The 23,975-nt window shown below is 35.3% G+C and overlaps 1 protein-coding gene across 1 annotated transcript in view; it reads right to left on the reverse strand.

The window, feature by feature from the left end:
- The window catches only part of LOC124359667 (calcium-activated chloride channel regulator 1-like), a 95,015-nt gene extending 72,231 nt beyond the window's left edge, over positions 1-22,784 (reverse strand). The window contains exon 1 of the mRNA XM_046812606.1: positions 22,450-22,784. Coding sequence (XP_046668562.1) covers positions 22,450-22,611 — 162 coding nt within the window. The 5' untranslated portion in view covers positions 22,612-22,784. The remainder of the gene's footprint in view (positions 1-22,449) is intronic.
- Between the last annotated feature and the right edge of the window lie 1,191 nt (positions 22,785-23,975).

Below are 23,975 nucleotides of genomic sequence, written 5' to 3' on the forward strand. Positions count from 1 at the left end.
TTCTATCGTTGCCGTTTAAGGCAACATATTAAAGTTAAACGTTTTACGAAAAAGAAAATTAGTATAAAGAAGAATAACCAAACGAAATTTTATCATTCGCATGCATTTTAATATTGTGAATATCCGCTCAATAGTGAGAGATTATTATTTTAATGGCCTGTTAAGCCGAACAAATTACAGAGTGTGGCATGTCAGCGTCGTGTTCCGCTAAAGTTTCAATATTTCACGTCAAGTGCAGAATATGGTAACTGAATCAGTAAACAAACCCAACTTCCACCCAGCGCCCAACTGTTGGGTCGGGTCGGGTCGGTTGGGTGGTCGCGCGCCCTCACTGTTACATCTTTCTCACGTGATCCTGAGGCTTTTGTTATATGTCAGGATTTTGTTAAGATTCAAACTTTAAGTTTTCTTGGCGCAATATTCCCAACTCCTTATAGTAAACTTTGAGAGTTTACAGCACTAAAATTATGAAGTTTTCAGCGGAAAATAGTTTACAAATATTAAAAACACAGATGAAGTCTATAAAGGTTTTTAAAGAGTTGTTTGCAGTTTACTTATTTGACTCTTAAGCGTTCGTTTGAAAAAGTATTACGATAATTGTAAATATATGTTTATTCTTTATTAAGCTAGATTTTCTATGTTGTAAAATTATAACTGAGACAAGTTCAACGAATGCGTTTCCAGTTGTATATTTAGGGTGTAGGGAACAAGAATCTTGTTTAGGGGCATTGAATTTAACACTCAATGAAATTGGTAATTAATAGGAATTAAAAGTCCTAATTAAACCAAAGACAAGCTTTTCTTAGTAAATACGCCAATATTCTAGACTAGTTTGCCACGAATATTGACCTGAAATGGCACGAAAAATGAATGTCTAAATTCTGGCGTTCCAACACTAACCGTACAATTGTCCTGTATTATTGTAAAACAAAGTATAATCTGCTGAAATCTTCCGTCGCCTTTCACGTTTTGTCTCTGTTTCCCACAGTATGAAAGAATGGTTTTGATATAAATGACTAAAAGTAGTAAATTTAAACTAAAATTTCCAACGTATACAGCGAGATATTACTCTGAAGCTTATTGAGCTCTAAATATGGTACGATCCGCAACAGAAACGCTGAGTGTAGATAAAACAACCCCTTGTTCCCATGTAATTCAACTTAGAGTAAGTCGGCGCGGCGGAGTGGCAACAAAATCGAAACAAGCCACATCAATCTTAAAGTCACCGAGATGAACATTTTCCACCAAAAGTTTCCGACGCCGCGTCGCATCGCGTCAATCGCATCGTAGAACAAAGATGTGAGTCGAGTAACAAAGTTGGAAGTGTGGGTATGATGTCATCGGTTCTGCTCGGCAGAGTTGTGCCACAGTCAGATATGGTTTCCGGGCTTAGCCGCGCCGCTCTGGGGCTTCATCCATACGAGGGTGGCGTCCAGGGGTGCATACTTTCTCTAAAAATAGCTCATCTCTTGTACCAGTACGTGAAAGTACGATCGCAGAACATACCAAATTTAGGAGCAAAAGACCGAATCGGTCTAATTTTGAACTGATATGTGAATGACCGTGTATAAAATATTATATTTTGAGACATAAAACAATTTAAAACATATATTACATTAAAACTATTAATTAGTTTTTGAGTTTATTTAGGACCTGACGGGGCCACCAACATCGCCTTCTTGAAATAAGAGTAGTTGTCTCTCCGTCCATAAGGTAACTCTTGATAGAAAGGCCATAAACACTTGAATTTCACACACAAGTTCTTGGTAGCCCAAGTAAGAACTCTGTTAGTTTTGAGGTCAACAGATCAAAATAAAAAATTAAATTCCAACATTTTTTATATTGTCCATGTGAGTAACCATAATGATAAAGAGAGTATCCAGAATAACAAATTGAGTACAATTTCATGCAATTTCATTAATGATACACGTGATGGAATTATACTGTTGGATTAGTTGTAACAATGACTTTTGTTACGTTGCGTCAGCTCCTTCGACACTCTGTTGTATTGGTTTGTTTTAGTATCGGTGGAGTATATGAATAAGAAAAATAATTCTTTAGATATGTGAAATAATGTACGAGATTTCAAAACAACATATTTAAAAATAGAAAAATATTCGCTGGAGAATGTTCACTGCGTGCCGATGTATTTGTGACATGTTGTTTGCATACTCTTACAGTGCTTGTTTACCGACGTTGTTTGTGACCTTGACACATCATGTATGTCGTGTGGTGTGTGTCATATCATGTCCACTTAAATTTTATGATTGTAATATTATTTTATTTGTCAACATCTTGCAGAGGTCAGAGTGTAGTTGCAAAACATATCATTTATGTTGGAAATGTCCTTAGAGTCCTAAATGCTCATTAATGTGTGTTTTATTTAATGAATTTATTATTCCAATGAATAAATATTTACTTATACTGTTGCGAAAGAAGATAATTAATCAGCAAATATTGTTATAGGCAAATACGCATATAATTGTAAATAATTAATTACGTAATTGTAAACTACGAGTAAATACGATTTAAAACTATTACACTAATTACTTGTTTCTGCCAATATTTAATAATCGGTTTAGGAAATAAAACGTATTTATTGTAACATTCCATGGTTTATTGTAAAAGTTCCAAACATAGTAATTTAATTGTAACAGTATTGGCTATTTTTAGTACTTATCAAAGTATTATATCAAAATTTGGCTGACAAAAGTTTTATCCGTTATCATTAATATGTATTACTAAACTTGTTTACTTGTATTTATTTATTTATTTATTGTTTGATGTCATCTGCAACACATTACTTTGCATTACTAAAGTGTTATCTTCATAAATTAGGCAATACTTGGAATCGATTATTTAATATATTACTTCTCTATGGACAGAATGTTAGTACAAGTAGGTTTAGAACTACAATGTATAGATGGATGGTTGATACGCCTTGTTATTATCTGAAAGAAGATCGTTCATCTAATACTAGTACTGTAAGTTTTTAAAGCGACATACTCATTCCAAAAACAGTTATTTAAAAATCTGAAATGTTACGTAATAACCTGACCATATTATGTTAACTTATTTCTTTTTCTTAATTCCATTATGATTGTATTAAAAATTAATGATATATTAGAATAATGAATAGTCAACGAGAACCCTTTTAAACATTATTTTATTTCCAAATATGTATTTCGGTATTATTATTTATTTAGAGGTTAATGTTCACACTGATGATGGTTGAATACCGAAACACGTATCTGGAAATAAGATAACTGTTAAAAGTGTTAAATATTTAATAATAATAAAAAAAATTATCTTATAACAGAGCAAAGGTAGTGCGGTAACTACAATTACAGTTTCCGGTCTGGACAAGCAAAGCTTCAGAGAATGATCACAATTTCCGCAAAGACTGCTGAGAAAGAATACAGATATGGAAATGGCAAAATAACAGTAACACTGCCGGTTCAGGTGAGGGGTGCGCGTTATGGCGGTTATTGTAGGAACAGTCCAGACCTCCCCTGTTAAATGGAATGGTATTTTTTATGGCGGGGTTGAGAAATGTGATGTGGCGCGGCCGATGAAATGTAAATGTCTCTCGAACTATGTATCAAACCGGCGTTACTGTTTGTGAAGGGCTCGCGCGCCCTCGTACTGCATAATTTCTTGGTTATATGTTTAACTGCAGGTCGTTTAATTCCTGATTATCACGAACGATTTCGCACAACGTTTTCATTGAAAATTAGAGCGATTCCGATAACTTGTTACAACATGCAAGCAAATACCACAATAAATTGTGACTAAGATGGTTTTATTAATTAATGGACATAGTATGCCAGTGAAATACTAGGTTAAACACTATTGTTGGTTTTTTATATCAGCACTATCTTAGAGGTGTGCATAAGTATGGCACGAATTTTGCAGTGGTACTTGTTAAGGAATACATCCGGGGCTTACAAAAACCTTATGTCATTAACAAAACAACATAATGTATTAAAATGCTCTGTTACTAAAGACAAATCTTAAAACAAAGTTTGAAACCGAATTATAAATAATGAAAAAATATCTCATACTATTTACACGAAAAAGTATTAAGAATGACATTTTTTTGTTGCGTTCAAAAAATGCGACCTTGTAAAATTCAAAAGTTGTAACCGAATGTGGGTCAACATGGCAAAGTATAAATAAGCCTGGATTTAAAATAATTGACATTCTCCTACAGACATAAACTAAATTAATGTTGTCACGAATGATCCAATAATAAATATTTATTATTGTGTTTACTTCTAGATAGGGAAGGAAATAGTGTTTGTCAAGGGTTGGTGTCAAATGGTTAGTTAGTCGCTGAGGGATGGTAAGAGGAAACCAAGAACTGAGGCATTGATTATAACCTACTCAGCTAAAATATGTAATTGGTGTTATTTAGGCGAGGAGTGTTTCCTTTAAAATTAACGGTGCAATCGAAATTTTCACTTTATTGAGATTAACAATGAAATTCGATAGGAATTACACGTGCGAAGCGCGAAAGGGTGTACTCTAATACTGTATTATCAATCAGTTGACGTAACAACTGGAATGTAATTTGCCACAGACTACTGTTGTATTCATCACGTAATAGAATGAACTGCATTTTTCACGAGGTAACAAGAACTCAGAGCGGGTATTTCAATTTACATAATGAACTCCTGTAGGTGCTGCGTAACGTGAAGCGATGTGAACCCGCCTTCTGTGCCGCTGCATTCCCTAAACAGCTCATCCATTACAGCTCCTCCACCTGTATATAGTTTGGTATAGTTGTGTACTCTCTCAGCCAAGTTACCAAGTTCCACGGACTGGCCTGAGAGATTTACTTAAGTAGAACAGTACTGTTTAGTAGGCCTACTGAAGTGGTCGGTAGCTTGGACTAGTACTCGGACAAAATTAGTAGAACCTAAGTGTTGGTCAGCCACAATCAAGACTTTTTAATGACTAAATAGAACATTCTCACAAGTTACTTTCATTTTGTTTATTCGATTTTAGTATTTTCCATAAAAGGAATAAAACATGTAACTAAATAGAATACTAACACACAGCTACTCTTAATCATTGTAACTCACTAATTTGATTTCAGTTTTTCAGAAATGAATATTGTGTTATGAAAAATACTTGTATGTTTCAAATTATTTCGAATATTACATCCCAACACTTCGTGGAAAAATATGGAAATGTGATGTGCGTACGGTAGTTATTTCCAGAATAATGAAATGAGAAACCGATATAAATCAAATTGTGCAATAACCGACAATGACTCATTGCAATGGGTATTAAATCCTAGCATTGTGCAAATGTTAAGCAATCTTCAATAAACTCAATGTCTTCAGTTTAAAAATATTTTATTTTCACCACTGTGTCAGCATTGAAGTAATCCTTTCCAACAAAAATTTCGAGCAATTGTCCCGGCGCGGCGGTTTACTCTGGATTTTAAGGTTAAACGGTCCGTGTACGGAGAGGTGGAAGAGGGGAAATTGCGGAGGTGTTTTAGAAGAGAATCAGCTGCATAATTTGGTTGTAGCCGAGCTTCAGTGGAGTATGCGGCATAATGAGGTGCTTGGTCCTCCCAGGGGTCGGATTGTCGGTGGTGGAATATCCTGTACTGTTACTGCGCCGCTCCAACTTCTTTCATCCACAGCAAAAGTGAACGTGTGAGATTTAATTCAGATTTAGTGTTTTTTCTCAATATTAAATTATTTTATCACAATGGCCCATTGGGCAAACGTTAGCGAAGTCTATAACTTGAGAAATTAGAAAAATTTGATTTCTGTATGTCTGTTCACCCAATAACTCGATAATCTGACCTATAAAGATTTTGCATCCAATTATACAATTTTATTAGTACACACGAACCACCGAGTTCAACGATGGTGCATGTCTTTCATGGAATTACGCTGAATGCCAGGTAACATTTTAAAATTGCTCTCATGAGTAACCATGACGGTAACGAGAAAATCTGAGAATAAATTTGTAAACAAACTGGCGTACGACATTTTAACATGTGATACAATAACAAATATAGTCAAGTTTTCGTTTCTCTGGGAGCAGAAATATTTCATCTGTACTTTAAAGTTTGCGCGAAACATTATATTTACATTGAAAACAATGAGTTCTTTGATGGTGCATGTCTACCCGCGGAGTTTAACTGAGCATCATTGTTAACTATGTCAGGATGTAAAAATTTATTTTCTGTATGACTGTCAGTTTGTCCACACGGAATTTGAAGAATAAATTGAGCTACAGACTTAAAATTGCGCCTTATATAAGCATTTCACGTGACACATAAAATGGCCTAGCCCTCCATTGTATTTACTGTACTACATTTAATATTCTATTTAGTATTAAAATAAAGCTGCCTATAGTCACTAAATTATATATGAACCGGTATTATACGCGGGGTGAAGTAGCCGCTGATATTGTATTAGAGAAAAATTGCTTAACTGTTGAAAAGGCATCTCATTCATTCGGTCGGTTCAGGTTTTACTTTTAAAAGACCACCCTTGAGTCATTCAACACTGAAAGGGGGATTTTAAGAGCCTTAGTTATACGTTAACGTTATAGAGGGCACTTTCTGTATGGATTACACAGCTTGCAGTTTTAAGGCAAACACGAGTTAGCTCCCGATCCACTTTGCTGAAGTGGTGTAAAATCTGCGCTCTATAAGTCTTGCTGGTCGAACCGCTGTTTGCTAGTCCTCTCGGCACTTCATTTCGGTAAAGCAGGATTTTCTGTTACAGTGCCAAAACACTCGAGTGACCGTCCTCCGTGTGTGGCGCTGTTTGCAAAACAAGGATCGTCGGCTGTTTGCACTTGAAGCCCTTTGTTGTGAGCTAAACACAGCCTACTGTTGTCGCTTCACTTGTAGCCATGCCTGGCCTTAAGGGGGTGACAAAGGGTCGCTTATTATCAAAGGAAGCAAACGCACTGCTTGAGTACAAAGCAATACGTCTCATATTAAAATAGAGCAGTTTTGATCATTTAACTCCAACTAGGCGGACAAGTCAGTTTATGTTTCTTTCGTGGCTACACTATATTAATATTATCGTTATGTTATCTGTACAGGCGAGAACTGCAGGATAATGGTAAGGTCAGGTTACGCTTTTTAGCTGAATTTTAGCTTAATAATAAATGTACGTAGATGGACACGCTTCTCGCTTTTCGTATAAAATTTATAACTTAATACCTAAGCACAAACGTTCCGGAGCTTCAACAATATCATTTTCAAGATAAAAACTTCATCGCTGTTCCTTGTTAAATACTGTATGAGGTAATCAGTTGTGGTTTCATTATTCGAATCGTTGCCGTGAGTTCGAAGTTAATATTAAATTTATTTATGGTTTTCAAACGCAAAATGAATCAACACCAGTGTATACAATACGGTTGAATTTTTCTAGTTGTTAATCACAACAATGTTGTGTTGGATAAACTGCTACATTTGCAAAGTAAAGAAATTTTATATTTAATAATGTTTACCTGAGATGTTCTCTAGGGATGTAAGAATTTAACGTGATAAGGAATTTTACTATAATAGTGATTAGTGATCACTCTATAATATAATTTTAATATTAAAATTGTCATAAAATTACATACACACTTCCTAACAAAATTATAGCTACCTAATTTTGATTTGATTTTAATGGACCTTACATTTTGACAATGAGTGCATGTTCCCCTGATATTAAGTTCGAGGTCTGAGCCTACTTATTTAACTATACAGTAAAAAGCAATTTACTTTTCACATTTACATATAGATACATCAAGACTGAATAACAACGTACTGTTTGTTATGTTATTATGTTATAATTATGGTTTACTAAAATTTACACCAAACAGTCAATACGTAATGTATACCTAAATTGTATTTGTAGGCCAACCAACTACTCTGTCTAAATCTAAAATTCAATTTTATTTGAAATGAATGTTGTTTCTGTGTGGTAACAAGAGTAAGTTGTCAGGTAGTTTTACTGGTTCCTATTACAGCACGAGGCTAGTCGGTTTCAGAACAAGAGCACATAAAGCTGATCATAAAACTGTCATAAGTCACAAGCATAATCATCATCCTCTAGCAAACTTACAACTGTCACTCTTTATTAAAGTGTATAACGCAATTTTCTGGTAACGATTATTATGAGGAAAACAGGTTTGGTTTAATATCTTATAATTAAACAAAAAACCGTAATTAAATACTTTTAGAATATCGATTAAATAAGACTAATACATGTAACATTGGTACTCTAAGATTTTAATCGAAATTAATACAATATTCCTGAAACACAGGTTACCTAAGCAAATAAAATTTATTTGAATGTACAGTAAAACATTAATTTTGCCATTTCATAAATAAAATAGTATAGAGAAATAGTTCTATTATCATTGATTTTACAATCTAATAAATAAGAAGGGAGAGGAGTTTTGATTTTTACATGACTGGCCAACAAGGTTGTGTTTCGATTTCGCCAGTCCGTCGCGGTCGAAACAAGGAATGGAGGAATGGTGTGATTGTTTCCACCAGTTTTTAGGTTATGTTCGGCTGGAAATAGTGTCAGTCTCGGTCGGTTGCAACAGCTCCTATGGTGATATACTAGCTGTATGGGTCTTGCGATGTCAGGCAGGTGGTTTACGTCACGGCCTCGGTTTGTAGGTCAAACCGTTCACTCATCACGGTTCCCAGCACGATCCCAGTCATTGAAAGCCGCTTTGCAGTCTGACTGGGGATCTTCTCCTCTCCAGACCGCTCATCGCGGTCGGGTTGATGCAGCTAATCGCATCTCATGCTCCATCTACCCAGTTCACAGCTACTTTCTTTTGATCAGTTGTAAACAGCTAATAAAAACATCCTCGAGCACAGAACAACAGTTCTAGGCTATAGAACAAAGATTACCGGATTGCTGTAATGAAACAGTAAATCACAAATTCATCGTTTTTATACAAGCATATCAGAATCTTTATATACACGAGCACTATATTTAATGCGATTTCCGAAGCTGCCATTGAACGCTGCATTCCCTATTACATTGTGTTTCTCAAAGGCAATAAAGTAACCAAATATAATTTGCACATACGCTTTTTTCAATTATTTATGTAAATTAGATTTTTTCCGCCAAAAAATTAAAGATTGCCCTTACTACACACAGGGATACGTTAGAACAAGGTACAAATTTATGAACCTCTCTTAAAAATCATTTCCTTCGAGAATCTTCTTATGTCAATTGCTTTTTGAAAGTGTGCAAGACACGTAACGTACTCAAACTGCTGCCACTGTACTGATATTATGTGAATAATAAAACGTACTTTTGTGCTAAATCAGAAACAGAAAAGTGTTTTTTGTATCGCTAGGCAATAGTCTTCATGGCGAGAATTTTCATGATACGAGATTCTTAAAGTATATTCAGATTGGATCCAAGAGAACAGCACAAGAGCCGCTCTTGCGTATGCAAAGTTGAACAGAATAGCACACAGAGTTTACCATACCGAGCAGAAGTGTGATAACACGGCTAAAGTTAACCGTGGGCACTGAGTAAGCGAATGAAATATTCATAAAGGACTGCTCTGTCGTCGCTGGGGGTATGTACTTTCACCTTTGATGTAACAGGGTTTTCCCGAAGAGCGGGAGGCGACTACAAGAAACATGCTGGAGGGGTGATACGTTCATTAGCTAAAAAGAGTCCCGGGGAACATAGTTAATGCTACATAAAGATCCTTTGTCTTTCTACTTCGGATTATTCATATCGTAAATCCATGCGAGGAGATGGTACTTTATTGCGCAATTGAATAATAACACTAATATTGTAGTTACATGAAAAACCACCACATGATAACGCGTTTAAACGCTACGCGTTCTATTTTCTGAAATTGAAAAATATACTGTCTCAGGTGCCTAAAATAAACTTACGGTGTCATTGAGAAATTAGCTTAGCAGCTTAATTTGTCCCTCTATTAGGGCATGTCGACAAAAAGCTAGTCCGTGAGTTAGGTATTTCATCTAATTTTTCAGAACATAATTCTCCAAACCTCCATGTGGTGATTTGGCCCTTACAGAATTGGCGGTGATGAAGTAGTGGCTATAACCATATCTAACACTAATCTTTTGTTTTTCCTGAATCCAATTATTCCTTGTTAAGGCAAGAATCTGGGGGACAAGTTGTTGTCACTAGTTTTATGCTTATTTTCCTTTCACGTTACATCACAGCGTCTCCAAATCCATCTACTTGCTTTCTGAACAGAAACCTGGAATACAAATGAAACCAAAACCTTTGTGGATTTTAGGTGTTCTCCTTAACCAGATTTTAACTTTCGAGATGACAAATCTTCTTAAGTACTGTCATATACTAATATTTATAAAGTATCCGCGAGTTTGGAAAAGATTTAGAAATTCAATGCTGGAATTGATGTTTGACTGTATCAGTTATGAAAAGTTCTAAAACATTACAACAAACTATGACAGTGGCAGATACGTTGCTGATAATGAATATCCTTAAATGAGCGGATAAGTCTCAACGGCAGTATGAGGAACTCGAGAAGCTCGGAGAACTTTTGAGGACACTGGAAGCTTAATTAAATTGCTGGTGGGACTCGTTCGAAATTGTTAAGATCCGTCTCTAATGACGCAGAAAATTCAACCCTTTCAAGGACTTCTCGGGATATGCTTTTGCATCACAATCTTTCAACATTCCTCGAATGTTATTTTTATGCCCCTGACATTTTTCAAAATATTTTACTTCATAACATCGGGGATACCTCTTGTTGCAAGCAATTACAGTAACTAGCAAGCGAAGAGAATCAGCCCATCAGACAGACGAGGTAATTTACTAAACTAAATGACTGAACTAACGCTACGATCAAAGTTCCTTTGCCATGAAAAGCGACTAGCTCTATTGTGGATACGGCCCTATAACGCCCTGATGACAGGTGCCCTTCCTCCCTTTGATTAACCTGTAGTGGTCGGTTAGCTGGACATAGACGTAATTAAATTGTGATGCCAATGTTGTTATTAATGCCTACAACGTTACTGCATCGTGTATCTATGGCATATCCAGACCGAAGAGAATCACGGTTTGTTTGTAAATACACGATGTTTCAGTTCTCTATTCAGTTGCAACACCGATTATGTCCTAAGGCAAGTTCCAATTAAGCAGAGTGAATATATGTACAGTGTGAGTGTTTTAATGAACAGAAAATACTGTAAATTTTCACTATAATATGGGTTCTTGATATAGTAAATATGATATTTATATGTACCATTATCTAATGACAATCAAATATTTTAAATGCAAACTTCACCAAAATCATAAAAAAGGCACATATTCAGAGAAACTATTTATTGCTTGTTCCGTTTCTAATACTAATTTAATTTCGTACGGCCGTAATACAAGTAACCAAAATTTGTCATTGTTGATGGATTCGTCGACAAATTAATGTATGCAACCGTTATACCGCAAACATATACTTATAAATTTCAGATGTATTTGTACTGTAATTATATTTTACCTTAACAGTTCTTGGAAAATAAAAAAGATCATAGAAACATTGTTTAATAGGAGAAGTTTTTTGCTTCTTCCAATAAAAAGGAGTATTATTTGGTTGTAAATAAGATTAAAAAGTACATTTTATTGAATGAATCCCGAGATGTAATGTTTAAAAGAGAAACTTGTCAAATGGCAAGCTAAAACCTTGACAGGGGACTTTACAATGGTATCAGAAGCATGGAACCTCTTGACAACGGCTGTGCACCGACCGGAAACACCGTGATAAGGCTCTACGGGTAACGGAGTGCTTCGATAACAAGGTCACGGGCTAACGAGCACGGTCTGAAGACAGAAGAATATTTCCATTCGTTAATTGGTGGTGCGACAGGGTATTTTAATTGGATTGTCGTTTATCGCAACATCTGCTCGTTTGTGATCGGGATTCAGAACCGAAAGACGCGGTGCAGCGCAATGTCTGTTGATTTTAAATTGAACACATTTTTATTGTCAGACTCCGGAGTTCAGCTGTGAAGAGGCAATGCAGCTATAATCTCTCCCCCCCTACACCCCTCACCTCACACCGACAGACTGTCCTCGCTAGATCGTAAGACCTGATACCGGTTAATGAAAAGGTTCAATTTGTGCCGGTCGCCTCCGGTAAATCAGGACCGGCCTGGCACACGGTAGCCGCTTTAATTGGAAGTGGCCGTGTAAAGACGACGCTTTCAAATTAAATGACATCAATCACTATCCACTTGTTCCCCGGCGACTTGTGCATAATAAACCAGCCTTGTTAATTTAAAAAACACGAGTCCACGGGTGGAGGTAGCAATTTAGACGCCTCGTTAACGCGAGTTCGGCAACGACCGGCCGGCCCGAACTCGCGGACTATTTCGCGTTCAGTAATTTATTTCACCGTGAACGATGTAAATGTTTTGAGTTATGAACGGTGTAATTGCTCCCGTGTACGTGTGGCGAGCGGCATTTGAATGTGAAATTATCTCCGATAGTGATTTGCTACTAGGGTGAATAAATGACCTTACCACATTAGGCGCTGTTCCTGCCGCAAAACCGGCGGAAGTTCTTTGTTTCTGGGGATTTAAATAAAATGGCCACACACTTAATTGGGCGGAATATAAATTGCCAGCCGTTTGTAACGCGGACAGCTTGTTTTGTTTCATTAATGACATTTAAATTGTCAGGGTTTCTTTATCAGAGGAATAATAAAAATGAAATGAATAAACTGGAGAGCAACCAAAAATGAGCTAAATATTCGATATGAACTGAGGAGTATTCGTACACTAAATCAATACTATGACCAGCAAAGACATAGTGATAAAATAACGCTTTCCGATGAACCATAATAAGTAGTAATAACAAAAAACTACATAGTAATTAATTGTAGTACAGAATGAAATTTTAAAACATTCCACAGTATAATAAAGTGTCTACGTCCTTATGCAAATAATTCCATTCTAATCCTACACCATAATATCTACGATTGTTTTGAGATGAGAGATAATAATGAGATAATGTAATTGAGATCTAATATTCTTATTATTTTGAGCTATACATAAGTCGGATAGTCTATATCTTAGTTATAAAAATATTTCATCTCAAAATAAAATTTGTTAGCGATAATTAAAACCTCTTTCATTATTTCTTTTCTTTAGTGAGCACTGGCGAAGCCTATGCCTTCAGTAAGAGCTGAAAATTGCTATTTCTATCGGTCTGTCTGTATGATATACCGATAAGGAACTGACGACCTACGCACTTTATATCGACAATGCACTGACCTATAGGCTACATTTATGTATAGTCAACACAGATCGATAATGGTGCATGTCACCTCTATGGGATATGGCTGAACGTTAGCGAACATTGTATATTGGTTTTATGGATATTCTTGATGGAAACGAGAAAATAGTGGAATAAATAAATTTATAAAGATACCCAGTACACACATAAGGGATTTTAACTTTGCCATATACACGTAAGAGTCATCACGTGATTTGGTGTGTTGAAATATATTTTTAACCACTGATATGAAACCATATTTAATGAACAAAAATAATGTGGCGAGACATCTCGAGAAATATTTTATCTGTAGGCTTGAAATTTTGCATGAAACTTAATTTCTACATTCTACATTTCTATAGACAAGAATGAGTTCTATGATGGTGCATGCATGTCCAGCGATGGACTTTGGTTGCCGGCCACGCTGCAGCCTAACCTTAATGATTTTTCTTTAGCCTGTCATGGGGATATAAACATTTATTGTATTTGTTTATCGTCTGTCTAACTATCTGTCCACCTGAGATCCCGAGAATGAAATGAACTCCAGATTTTGCAAGCAACCTCGAACTCAATTCTTCACATTATAAACGAGTTCCAAATTACCAAGACCAGAGTTAAACGATGACATGAGCTACTTGTGTGTAACCACAAGTTAAGAGCTTCTGTCTGACATTCCTGAGGCGACATGTGTAGAGTCGGAGAGCTCTGTTACGACAAATTAAGGTAATGAGTCAGGCAGAATTGCATCACCATTTATTTTGCGGGATTAGCCTTGGTAAACAAACATTTCCAGTAGAGTGGTGGAGGTATACACGGTTTACATTAGAATCCCCTAATTCGAGCCTATTCAAAATCTTTCTGTACCACCGAGGACTTTCTGGTATTCTGGCCGAAGAAGAAATTATGTAAAGAATTATCTGAGAAAATCTAGAATTCCCTCAGAATAAAGAGAGGCCCTGTGGTTATCCCTCTGGAAAATACTGTAAAATCTTAGGACCTAAAATCGGAGTTAAATGCAACAGGATTTATGTATTAATCTTGAAAATATTGTTTACACATTGTACGATTATTTTTGCTCAAAACAACAAAAGGCCATTGGGGGCGATTTCCCTATCAACCTTTTCTTGGATCCGCCTTTCAACGCATGGGATCACACCTGATATGCTATATAGGTTAAAAGCAAATAGGGTTTTAATTTTATTGATGGAAACATCAAATACTTGAAAAATGATTTATAGGAAATACAATATTCCACATAACTTCCTTGAATATTGATGCAGTATCTGACTTCATAGCAAAAGTTCATACTTAAACACAAAGCTGGCTGCCAACATAAAGAAACACCTTAAAAAACAGGAGTTCTACTATTAATCATACGAACTTCTCAGATGTTGAACACGCAGAAGTGAATTATGTACTACTTGAAAACAAGACATAGCCATGTGTGTGTACTCTGCTGGAACAACGGCTGCATTTTAAATTGTGTTATTTATTTGTCACATCTTGGATTGTTATTAAATCCTATTAGATGAGACCGTAATAATATTTTAATTTTTTTTGGCAAATCACATATACCCCATGAAAATTTTTAGTGTTAGTTCAATCCTATATATAGAACACAGTTTTCAACAGGAACAGCTGTCTTAAAGATAAAAAAAGATGATACTCATTAATGTCTAGATAAACCTGTCTGAGAACCATCAGAATGACTTTAAGAGAGCCTTTCAGAATCTTGAAAGAACACAAGCTTAATTAAACTAATTGATGAGAAGAGTGTGTTGTTTGTTGTAAGAGGCTTAAAACCGAGTGTCGGGGGAATTTTGGCTTACAAAGGATTTTATGCCTGTTAAACATTTACTGTATCACGCCATTGATTTTTCCCGTGTCAAAGGACTTGCGGAGTAAGATATTAACTCAGTCTTAAATTTGTTACATTGGATGGCTTTGAAAAATTTACATTCAGAGTTAATCAGCGATAAAAGAACATTTCAGAGCTTTTCAGTGTCAAAAGGAATTAATTTAAAGCATTTAAATTGTCAACGCAAGCATTTCCTCTTAGTTTTAACATTAAACATGAGAATAAATCGTAATTATGTATGCAAAAGCTACGAGAACGGATTGACTTCCTGAATTTATTCTTAAAAGAAAAATATTGAACTTCAAACACTTTTACACCCTTATTTTAGTGACAGTAAGACGGTATTACACACATACACGTATATATGGCTTATTGTAACTGCATTTTTTTATTATATTAATATTAAATTAAATGATTTTTATTTTTATAGATATTGTTTTTGGGTATTTAGAACAAATCTCAATCGTTTTCCTATTCTTTGTTTCTATAATTTAAAAAACAGGACTATATACTTTATCGGAGAATATTTCAAGATATGTTTCACATGTATTTGAAATAATAAATTTCCCGTAATTCATCATCCGAAAAAGGATGTAAAACTGTTTAAAGTGTAATATTATTATTTTAAGGTAAATTTATGAGGAGGGCCGGCCCTTATATTACGAAATGGTGGATCAAATCATCTGGACTGAGTACATGATCATTGCGAAATGTTTGATGTAAAAATAAATATAAAAACAAATTTCATAGCCTACATACTAAAATATAAATAATGGCTTTGGAGGAAATGGAACAGCTTTACGTAAAATATTAGACTTCTCATCTCCTTAACTTTATCTTACGATAGTTTGGATGCTGGGCTCGTAATAAGACTTGCCGGTATCGTATCTAATGCAAGCTTTATACACGGCAATCTTATTTAATATAACTACTAAGAGCTCAGACTGCAACATTTTTCTTACTAGATCCTTTCGTAAGCTCAGATATGACACGATAATATTTGTAATTTGTTTCTATTTCGTAGTGGCCTAGTGGCTTACTGCAGCTGTGCAATTTTCGAGGTTTTAGCTTCAATGTTGAAAGTAAGTAATTTAAAATCGAGATAGGATCATTCATCTTGAAATCCTTGGTAACTTAGTAATTTTCCTAGAGGCGGCTGTTTTAATCTAGTACTCTTAAACTAATTTCAAAAGGAACTAACCCTTGTACCTAAAATTTAGATTACAAGCTATGAATACACCATTATAAAACATTACAATCTGAGCTAACAGTCTAAGTACGATTTTGCTCGGAAGTATACAACGACGTTGCATAAAAGGTTCATGTTACAACACAAAGTACACTTGAAGAGCACAACGCAAGGTTTTTTGTAACGAACGCTAATTAGCCCTTGTTAGCCGCGGGTTCTCACCGGGAAGGCACGAGAAGTATCGCGGCTGAGGGACGAGGCGGAAGAGAGTATAGTTGCAATTATAACATTCTCGGAGAGAGGTTAGGATAGGTGAAGGTAAAAACCAGAAAATGGTTGTACAACAGCGCGCGCCTCGGCCGTGGGAAGGCTCTCGCTTTCTGTTAGGCGCTGGTAGGCAGTTCCGCAACACAGGTATGTGACAAGATTGCCTAGGAGAGCCGTAAGTAGACATGCAACTGCTAGGGGTTTGATTGATTTTTAAATGTGGACAAGCACTAAATTCCAAATAAAAATATAACGTAACTCAATATTTTTAAAGGATGGATAAATTAATTGAAAATGGAGTTGAGCTTATAACATATAATACAATCCATAATGTATCCTCCTAAATTTAATTTATGTTGACATAACTACAATTAAATTACAGTATATGTGAAACTAATTTACAAACCTATTAAGGTGGTTTGCTTTCGGTTAGTGTACGTGTCTGATTCGTTCACGCAGTTAATAGTTAGTTGAGAGGAGTTTGTGTGTAGTGTTTCCCCAAAACTACACAAATATACACCACTAATAAATGTTTCTTACAACTGGACATTGTGAAACATTCAAGAACATAGATTAGAATAGTCATGCCAAATCACGTTTAAATGTAAACAGTGCAAAAGTAGTTTGCCGAGACAAGATATTTTGCCGATTTCAATTCCGACACAATTCGCTGTTGAACTCGATTTGTTGCGGCGGCCACGAGATTTGAATTGGGACCACAAAGTTGCCGACAACTCGGGGGCGAATTGAAAAGTTTGATTCTCTGTTGTCCAGTTTAGGCCGCGATGTACTCCCGAGTCCCTTGTTCCTGCGGAGTTGGTTGAGAATGGACTTATACAACGCAATTCGAGACACACAGAAACACTTCATTAGCGCTATTTACAGATACTAAAATTGAGATTATTTACAGCCTGATTTGTTTTAACTGTGCCTGATACTGTCTTTTGAAACAAAAACACAAACGTCAATCTTAAATAATTTTAGATAAAATTCGCATATATACAATGGTTAAATGTAGGACAACTCAGCCTTAGAAATTCGATACCCTTATAGATCAAACAAGTTTCTTGTATCTACCTCTAGTTATGTATCTACCTACATATATACAGCATTAACTTTCCATACACTGTTTTACCACATATACTCTCAATCTGTACCCATAGATTAAGCTCGTTGCATTCTGATTATTTTCATTTTGTTGCACATTTTAATTTATTGTTACTAACCACTGTTGCTTTTATTATTCATATATTTATTCATGACTGTATTTATATTATTGTTAGTTCTAGCTTGATGTTAATTCTAAAAAATATTGTCCTTGCAACTGGAAATTAATCAATGAATTATGTATGTTTGCCTGTGTATATTATTTGGCAACAATATATAATCTACTTTTATGTTTATTAAATCTTATTAGTAATCATTAAAAAAATCTTACAGATTGTAATTTACCATACTCATCGCTCACTTTACAATGCATTGTGTCTTAAACTATAAACTGGTTTAAAGAAATGTCCTACATAAAATGTGATAAATCACCGAATAATCGGAAATAAACTTTGAGTAGTAGCCACAAATTGGTTTTGGGCTGAAAATGGGATCTTGGGAGACTGCTTGTGTCCAACTATGAGGGTTCTCGATTATGTATATATATATATATATATATATATATATATATATATATATATATATATATATATATCACATGAAAAACGTAACAGAATTGTTAGTTGCACAATTTCGTTTGAATGCATCAATATTAATCACGAGTCAAACTCGAGGTGGCCGGCTACCATCTGTAATTAGTGGCTGTGCGGTATTAGTAGCAATGATTGACCGGCTCCACCGGCGATTTAATGGCCCTAAATGGAGCAGAAAGAATATTTATCGAGGGCGGAACGAGTTTTTAACTTCTAATGTTCATCGGAAGGTTTTCCAACGGTCGCGCCGGATTACCACGCGGCTCTCAGGTGCAAATGTTCCGCTGTTTGTTAACAACGCCCGCGGTCGATCCTTGATTAGCGTAGGCCAGTATTTGTTTATGAAACATAGTAACAGTTACTGATGTAATCATATTTGTAAATCTGTTAATGGCGCCCACACATAAGTAATCAATAGGAGAAACCCGCCCTATGTTTTCTGACCGGCGGAGATAAAATTTGCATACTGTGGACATTATGTAAATAGTACCTCCCCTCGGAGCACACAATGTTTGTTGTGCTTATTTTAATGAAAATAAACATACGTTTATTTCAACAAAATTAATCATCGCATCTGTACACACAAAGTAGCACTCCGCGATGCCTGGAATACGAGTACGTGTTCATTGTTTGCGCATACATATGTAGACAGCATGTGAAAAAACAGATACGAAGTGACCTTGTCGTTAAAGGTTAACATATTGCAAAACTGATGTTTAGGTACATGGAACCAAATCCAACATGGCCTCGGGAGCTTGCCTTCAAGTAAACAAAAAAGATTTTGGAATATGTATAGGATGGATTTTAATGGCAATAATGCTAGTAAATGGTATATATTGAGATTGGCTAGGAAACATAGTGAGAAATAACTAATTAATTAATTTGTAAGACTGTATATCTCTATAATTCCAATATGGAAAAATGTTTTTGAAAAGTCATACAGACGTTTGTTTATTGTATCAAATTAAACATTTTCCCAATCGCTCCTAGATTCTACACAGACATGTTATATGTTATTTAAATATTCTTAGGCTGTCACATTATTAAAATACTGATCATAAACAAAGAAATTGTTGAAAATGGTTTGTCCAAATGATACAAATTTGTCATTTTAGTACTCTTGACTTTTAAACAGTGAAATGATAACTCTATTATTTATATAGATATATAGACAATGCATTGTGTAAAATCTCATTCTCATAAAACTTTACGTCAATTTCTATCTCAAGTTTTATATTTATTTATAGACAAGAGATACGTATATCACATAATAATAGGATAAATATGAAGAGTTTTTATAATCTAAAGAGAATGTTAAGTCCACAATGAAATATGAGGTTACATACAGCCATATAGCATTATTGTTTTTTAAGCAGTTTACCTAAGAGTGATTTAACTTAATCTGATTTAACTTGTACTTTCCCCATGTCTTGAGCACAGGCTGGAAGTAGAAGGAAGAGATCTAAAGGTTACGAGTGTACCGTACCGGAAAAATAGACTTTTGTACGGAACTGTACCCCTAGGTGATAAGGGAAGACAACACTGTTATCAGTAAGTAGTATATTATTCAGTCTGGACTAACTACTGTACTGATGTACCGGTACAGGTACCGTGCAGGATGACACACAGGTGTTATTTGCTTTCTGTACACACCCCCCCCTCTACACCTTACAGTTCTGAGCTGTATCTGTAGCTTCGGCTCAAGCTACCAGAGCCTATGTTATCACCTTCTCGCGACCTGTCAGTTCCCACACTCTGGTTCATAACTGACATCTACTCGAGTCCAGGGTTCGTCTTCAAACACGGAGTTACTGTCTTTTGGGACCACTTAGGTTATGTACGTTTGAATTATCGGTCAACTGAGACATTCATTAGCAATTAACAGAGTATGACCTACATTACTTTCTGAGAAGAAAAGAAGAACAATTGATACTGTTGCATCCCGCCATCTGCACTTGGTCTATTAACCCTATCTGAAATTACTACTGCATGAAAAATTATAGAAAACTTTAAATTTACGATCATCTCTATTCTAAAGCTCATTGGCTAGAAATATAAGAATGGCCGTTATATATTACGGTGAACAATCTTGCATTTTCCTTACATTACAATAACTTTTATGTAAAGTAGAATGAGATCCGTGTTCACATCTTTTTACAATTCCCTGCAATCCCTAAAGATGATTGAATACCATTGGTTTTGAATAACTTTCCGCTCATCGTTTCTTTATTTTATTTCATAGGTTCCAGAATGTGCTATTGTTACGTGCTAAATTACTTTTAGAACTAATGCTGCAACGTGGCTGTTCTACTTAGATTATTATAGATAGGTTTTACATCATGTATATGTTTATTGTTAGTCTAAATGTATACCTAAATGTATGCATATATCTATTTGATAGTGTATTTTTAAACCTAGCTAACCCTTTTAAATCTCTAAAGTTTTACACTAGGTTGTATTGAACTTAATGAGTCGTATATTGATTTATCAAGAAGTATTCCAGGTTAGGTGTGTTTTATGCTGTAATGAAATAGAACTATGATTTACGTCTAAACAATATTAATTTTTTTAATCTAATCTCAAACGACAATAACTTTATACTTATGGAAACATTTAAATAAATCAGAACACTATATAAATTAAAATTACAATTGAATCAACAAAACACTAAAGAAATATATATACATTTTCTACACACACACACACACACACACACACACACACACATATATATATATATATATAATATATATATATATATATATATATATAATATATAAAATATGCTCTCGTGGTTTAATTTCACATATCTTTAATTTCACCTATCGTAATTATAACTTCAAATTACAAATTACATTTTTTACTAAAATGTAAGATAGACTAGAAGTCCCTAAATACATGTATTTTGAGGTGTATAATTTTAACGTAGCTCATGAATTTAACATCGTAATGAAGCATAACAGTACTCCAAAGCCAAGAAATAAAGTATAATTATTAAATAGAATATTAAAATAGCTACAATTTCAACTATTGCTTTAAGATGGATCCTATAAACGAAATATACATGATTTTTTATATTTCTATAAGATATAAATGACCTTATCTTTACGAAATATAAATTACGTTCTTTACGTTGTACGCTTGAAGCAGGTAAGAGAATCACTATTTTGAATAAATTCTTTAAACGTACAAAATTATAGTTTCTTATGAAATATCCAACGCTCTTTTATATTATTACAGTACGTATACTGTTACAAAATAGGTTATTTATGTTTAATATTTTAAAGTTGAATTAATTAGAAGAATTTATATTGCAGCCTACTTCTGGGACATTGAGATTAAGAAGGAAATCTATACCTATCATGTACGAGTCGGTAGAAAAGAGTTTCACAATAAAGCTACACTTAATAATATTACTGTGTGTTGTTTCAATTGAAAAATATATTAATATCACCGAAAACTGAAAAATTAATCGTCGATTACAGTTCAGTGAAATCTCCTTGAAAATGTTCTTTAAATAAAACCACTTATCTTTGAGACTGGAATAAATGGTCGGTTATCCCGGAATAGAACCACTTTTACATTACATTGAACAAGTTTATAGCGTAACGCCATCTCCCTCGGGATTCAAACACTTCACAATTCCCAATCGTCCTGAGAGGAAGGTATCGCTCAGTTTGAGTTCACCAAGTCCCAAGTGCGATATTAGAGACGTTTTAGTAACACAATGATCCATGGTAAAATATCAACTCAGTAACTGCGTCACTGTGATTAATTACTCCATGGCTGTTAATTACTATTGATACTACAGCAAATGCGGTTTTACACATTGAATCCGTAAAAATGTGAGTTAGCCTTTTTTATCTTAAATTTGGTACTTTCTGTTCTAAAAAAAAATTATTTTATTTAACTGATAAAAATAAATTTGAAAATGTGTTTTATTACTTATTTAAATATATAAAATAACAAAACGGACATATACAATATAATCAATTTACTTTTTATTCGATTTGGTACAACATTCTGTCACAAAATATTGATTTTTAAAGTAAAAATTTTTTAAGAATAATTGATTTATAATTTTAAGTTAACTTTTGGGCTTGATCTGCCAGAAAATAGTGCCGTTTCCTGCACGAAAACGTTGAAACTGACCTCTAGATTGGCCAGAATGATTCCACAATTCTCGGCCGGGACTGTGGCGTCTATGGAGACGGTGATCCCCTCGTAGCCGGAGCCTACCATGGTGATGGGGTTGGCGGAGGCGGAGTACACAGCCAGCAATGGCACTACGACACAAAACACAGAAAAAGCCATGGTCTAGTCACAACAAGGGTACACTTCACTGGTCGACTTGGTTGGTCTATATCGAACGGCACATGGTCGCGTAGCAACGTACAAACAAACGTAACTCTCGCCGCTAGGTACAGTATCGGACGTGGGCATCCACACGGCTCGGCGGTCGGTGGCAGACTGACGCGCTGTACACTCGCTGCGCTCGGCCCGGCGTGCGCGCCCCGCTCCGTGACTAGTCCCTGCCTAGCTATGGGCCATTTCCCACCCCCACCCATCAGCCCGTCGCATCTGCTCTCGCTTTTATTTTTGAAGTGAAGAAATAAACGGATCACCTCGACTCACTTGTGATCTTTCTAGGATTTTTGAGGTCGACGATCCTCGGTCCGCACGATCGCCTGTGGGGCTGCTCTCCCATCGCTCTTACAGTCCGGACGTGCGGGTGCGTGACAGTCCTCCCCTGGTTCCGTGTACTTACAGGACTGTTAAAAGAACAGTAATCCTAATTCAAATCGCTGTACAATATGTTTCCGCGCGGAGATATGAAGTGACTCACAACGTACTTGTGGGTCCTTAGAGCAAAAATCAAGGACCCTAATAAAATTACGCCGTTTTCCGTTGGTTAATTTACAAGCCGCGGAAACTATTTATATATGTGTATATTACAGAACGAAGTTCGCGTTCATAATCATCCCAGATTAGCGATAGTCCTATGAAGAACGTATCAATTATAACGTAGATGTATTTAATGGCAACTTGACAAAGTGGAAATTCATAGTACTATTATAATATTTTCATAGTGCTAGTAAAATAATTGTTGGCTCTCTTTAAAGTTTAAAAAAAAAACATTACGAATTTTATTTGAAATAAATTATTTAAAATTGGAAGAATTTTGAAGTGGATTCTATGACATTTTATGGACGTATTTATTGTAGCATATTTACATTGGCATAGTTTAGTTAGCTGACACACGCACGCACGCACGCACGCACGCACGCACACACACACACACACACACACACACACACACACACACACACACACACACACACACACACACACACACACACACACACACACACACGTACAATTTCATTTCATAGTGACATGGTGTGTAGTCTTTTGCTATTTAAACACTTATGTGAGAACCAATTTAATGAAAAAAAAATGTAAATGCAGCATATGTCGACAAGCATTTCATAATGTAGACTTTAAATTTTGCATGAAACTTCTTCATTTCTACTGGAACGAGTTCTATGATTGGTGATTTGTGTCTTGCTGTCTGCCTGTAGGATGAAATGTTTTATAAATTTGAAAGTGTCGATGCAGCCTCAGTGATCTCTGTTACGCGTCATGTGGTGTGGCGTACTCATACTTTGTATTATTAT

The sequence above is a fragment of the Homalodisca vitripennis genome, chromosome 4 (genome assembly GCF_021130785.1).
Source record: "Homalodisca vitripennis isolate AUS2020 chromosome 4, UT_GWSS_2.1, whole genome shotgun sequence".
NCBI lineage: Eukaryota > Metazoa > Arthropoda > Insecta > Hemiptera > Cicadellidae > Homalodisca > Homalodisca vitripennis.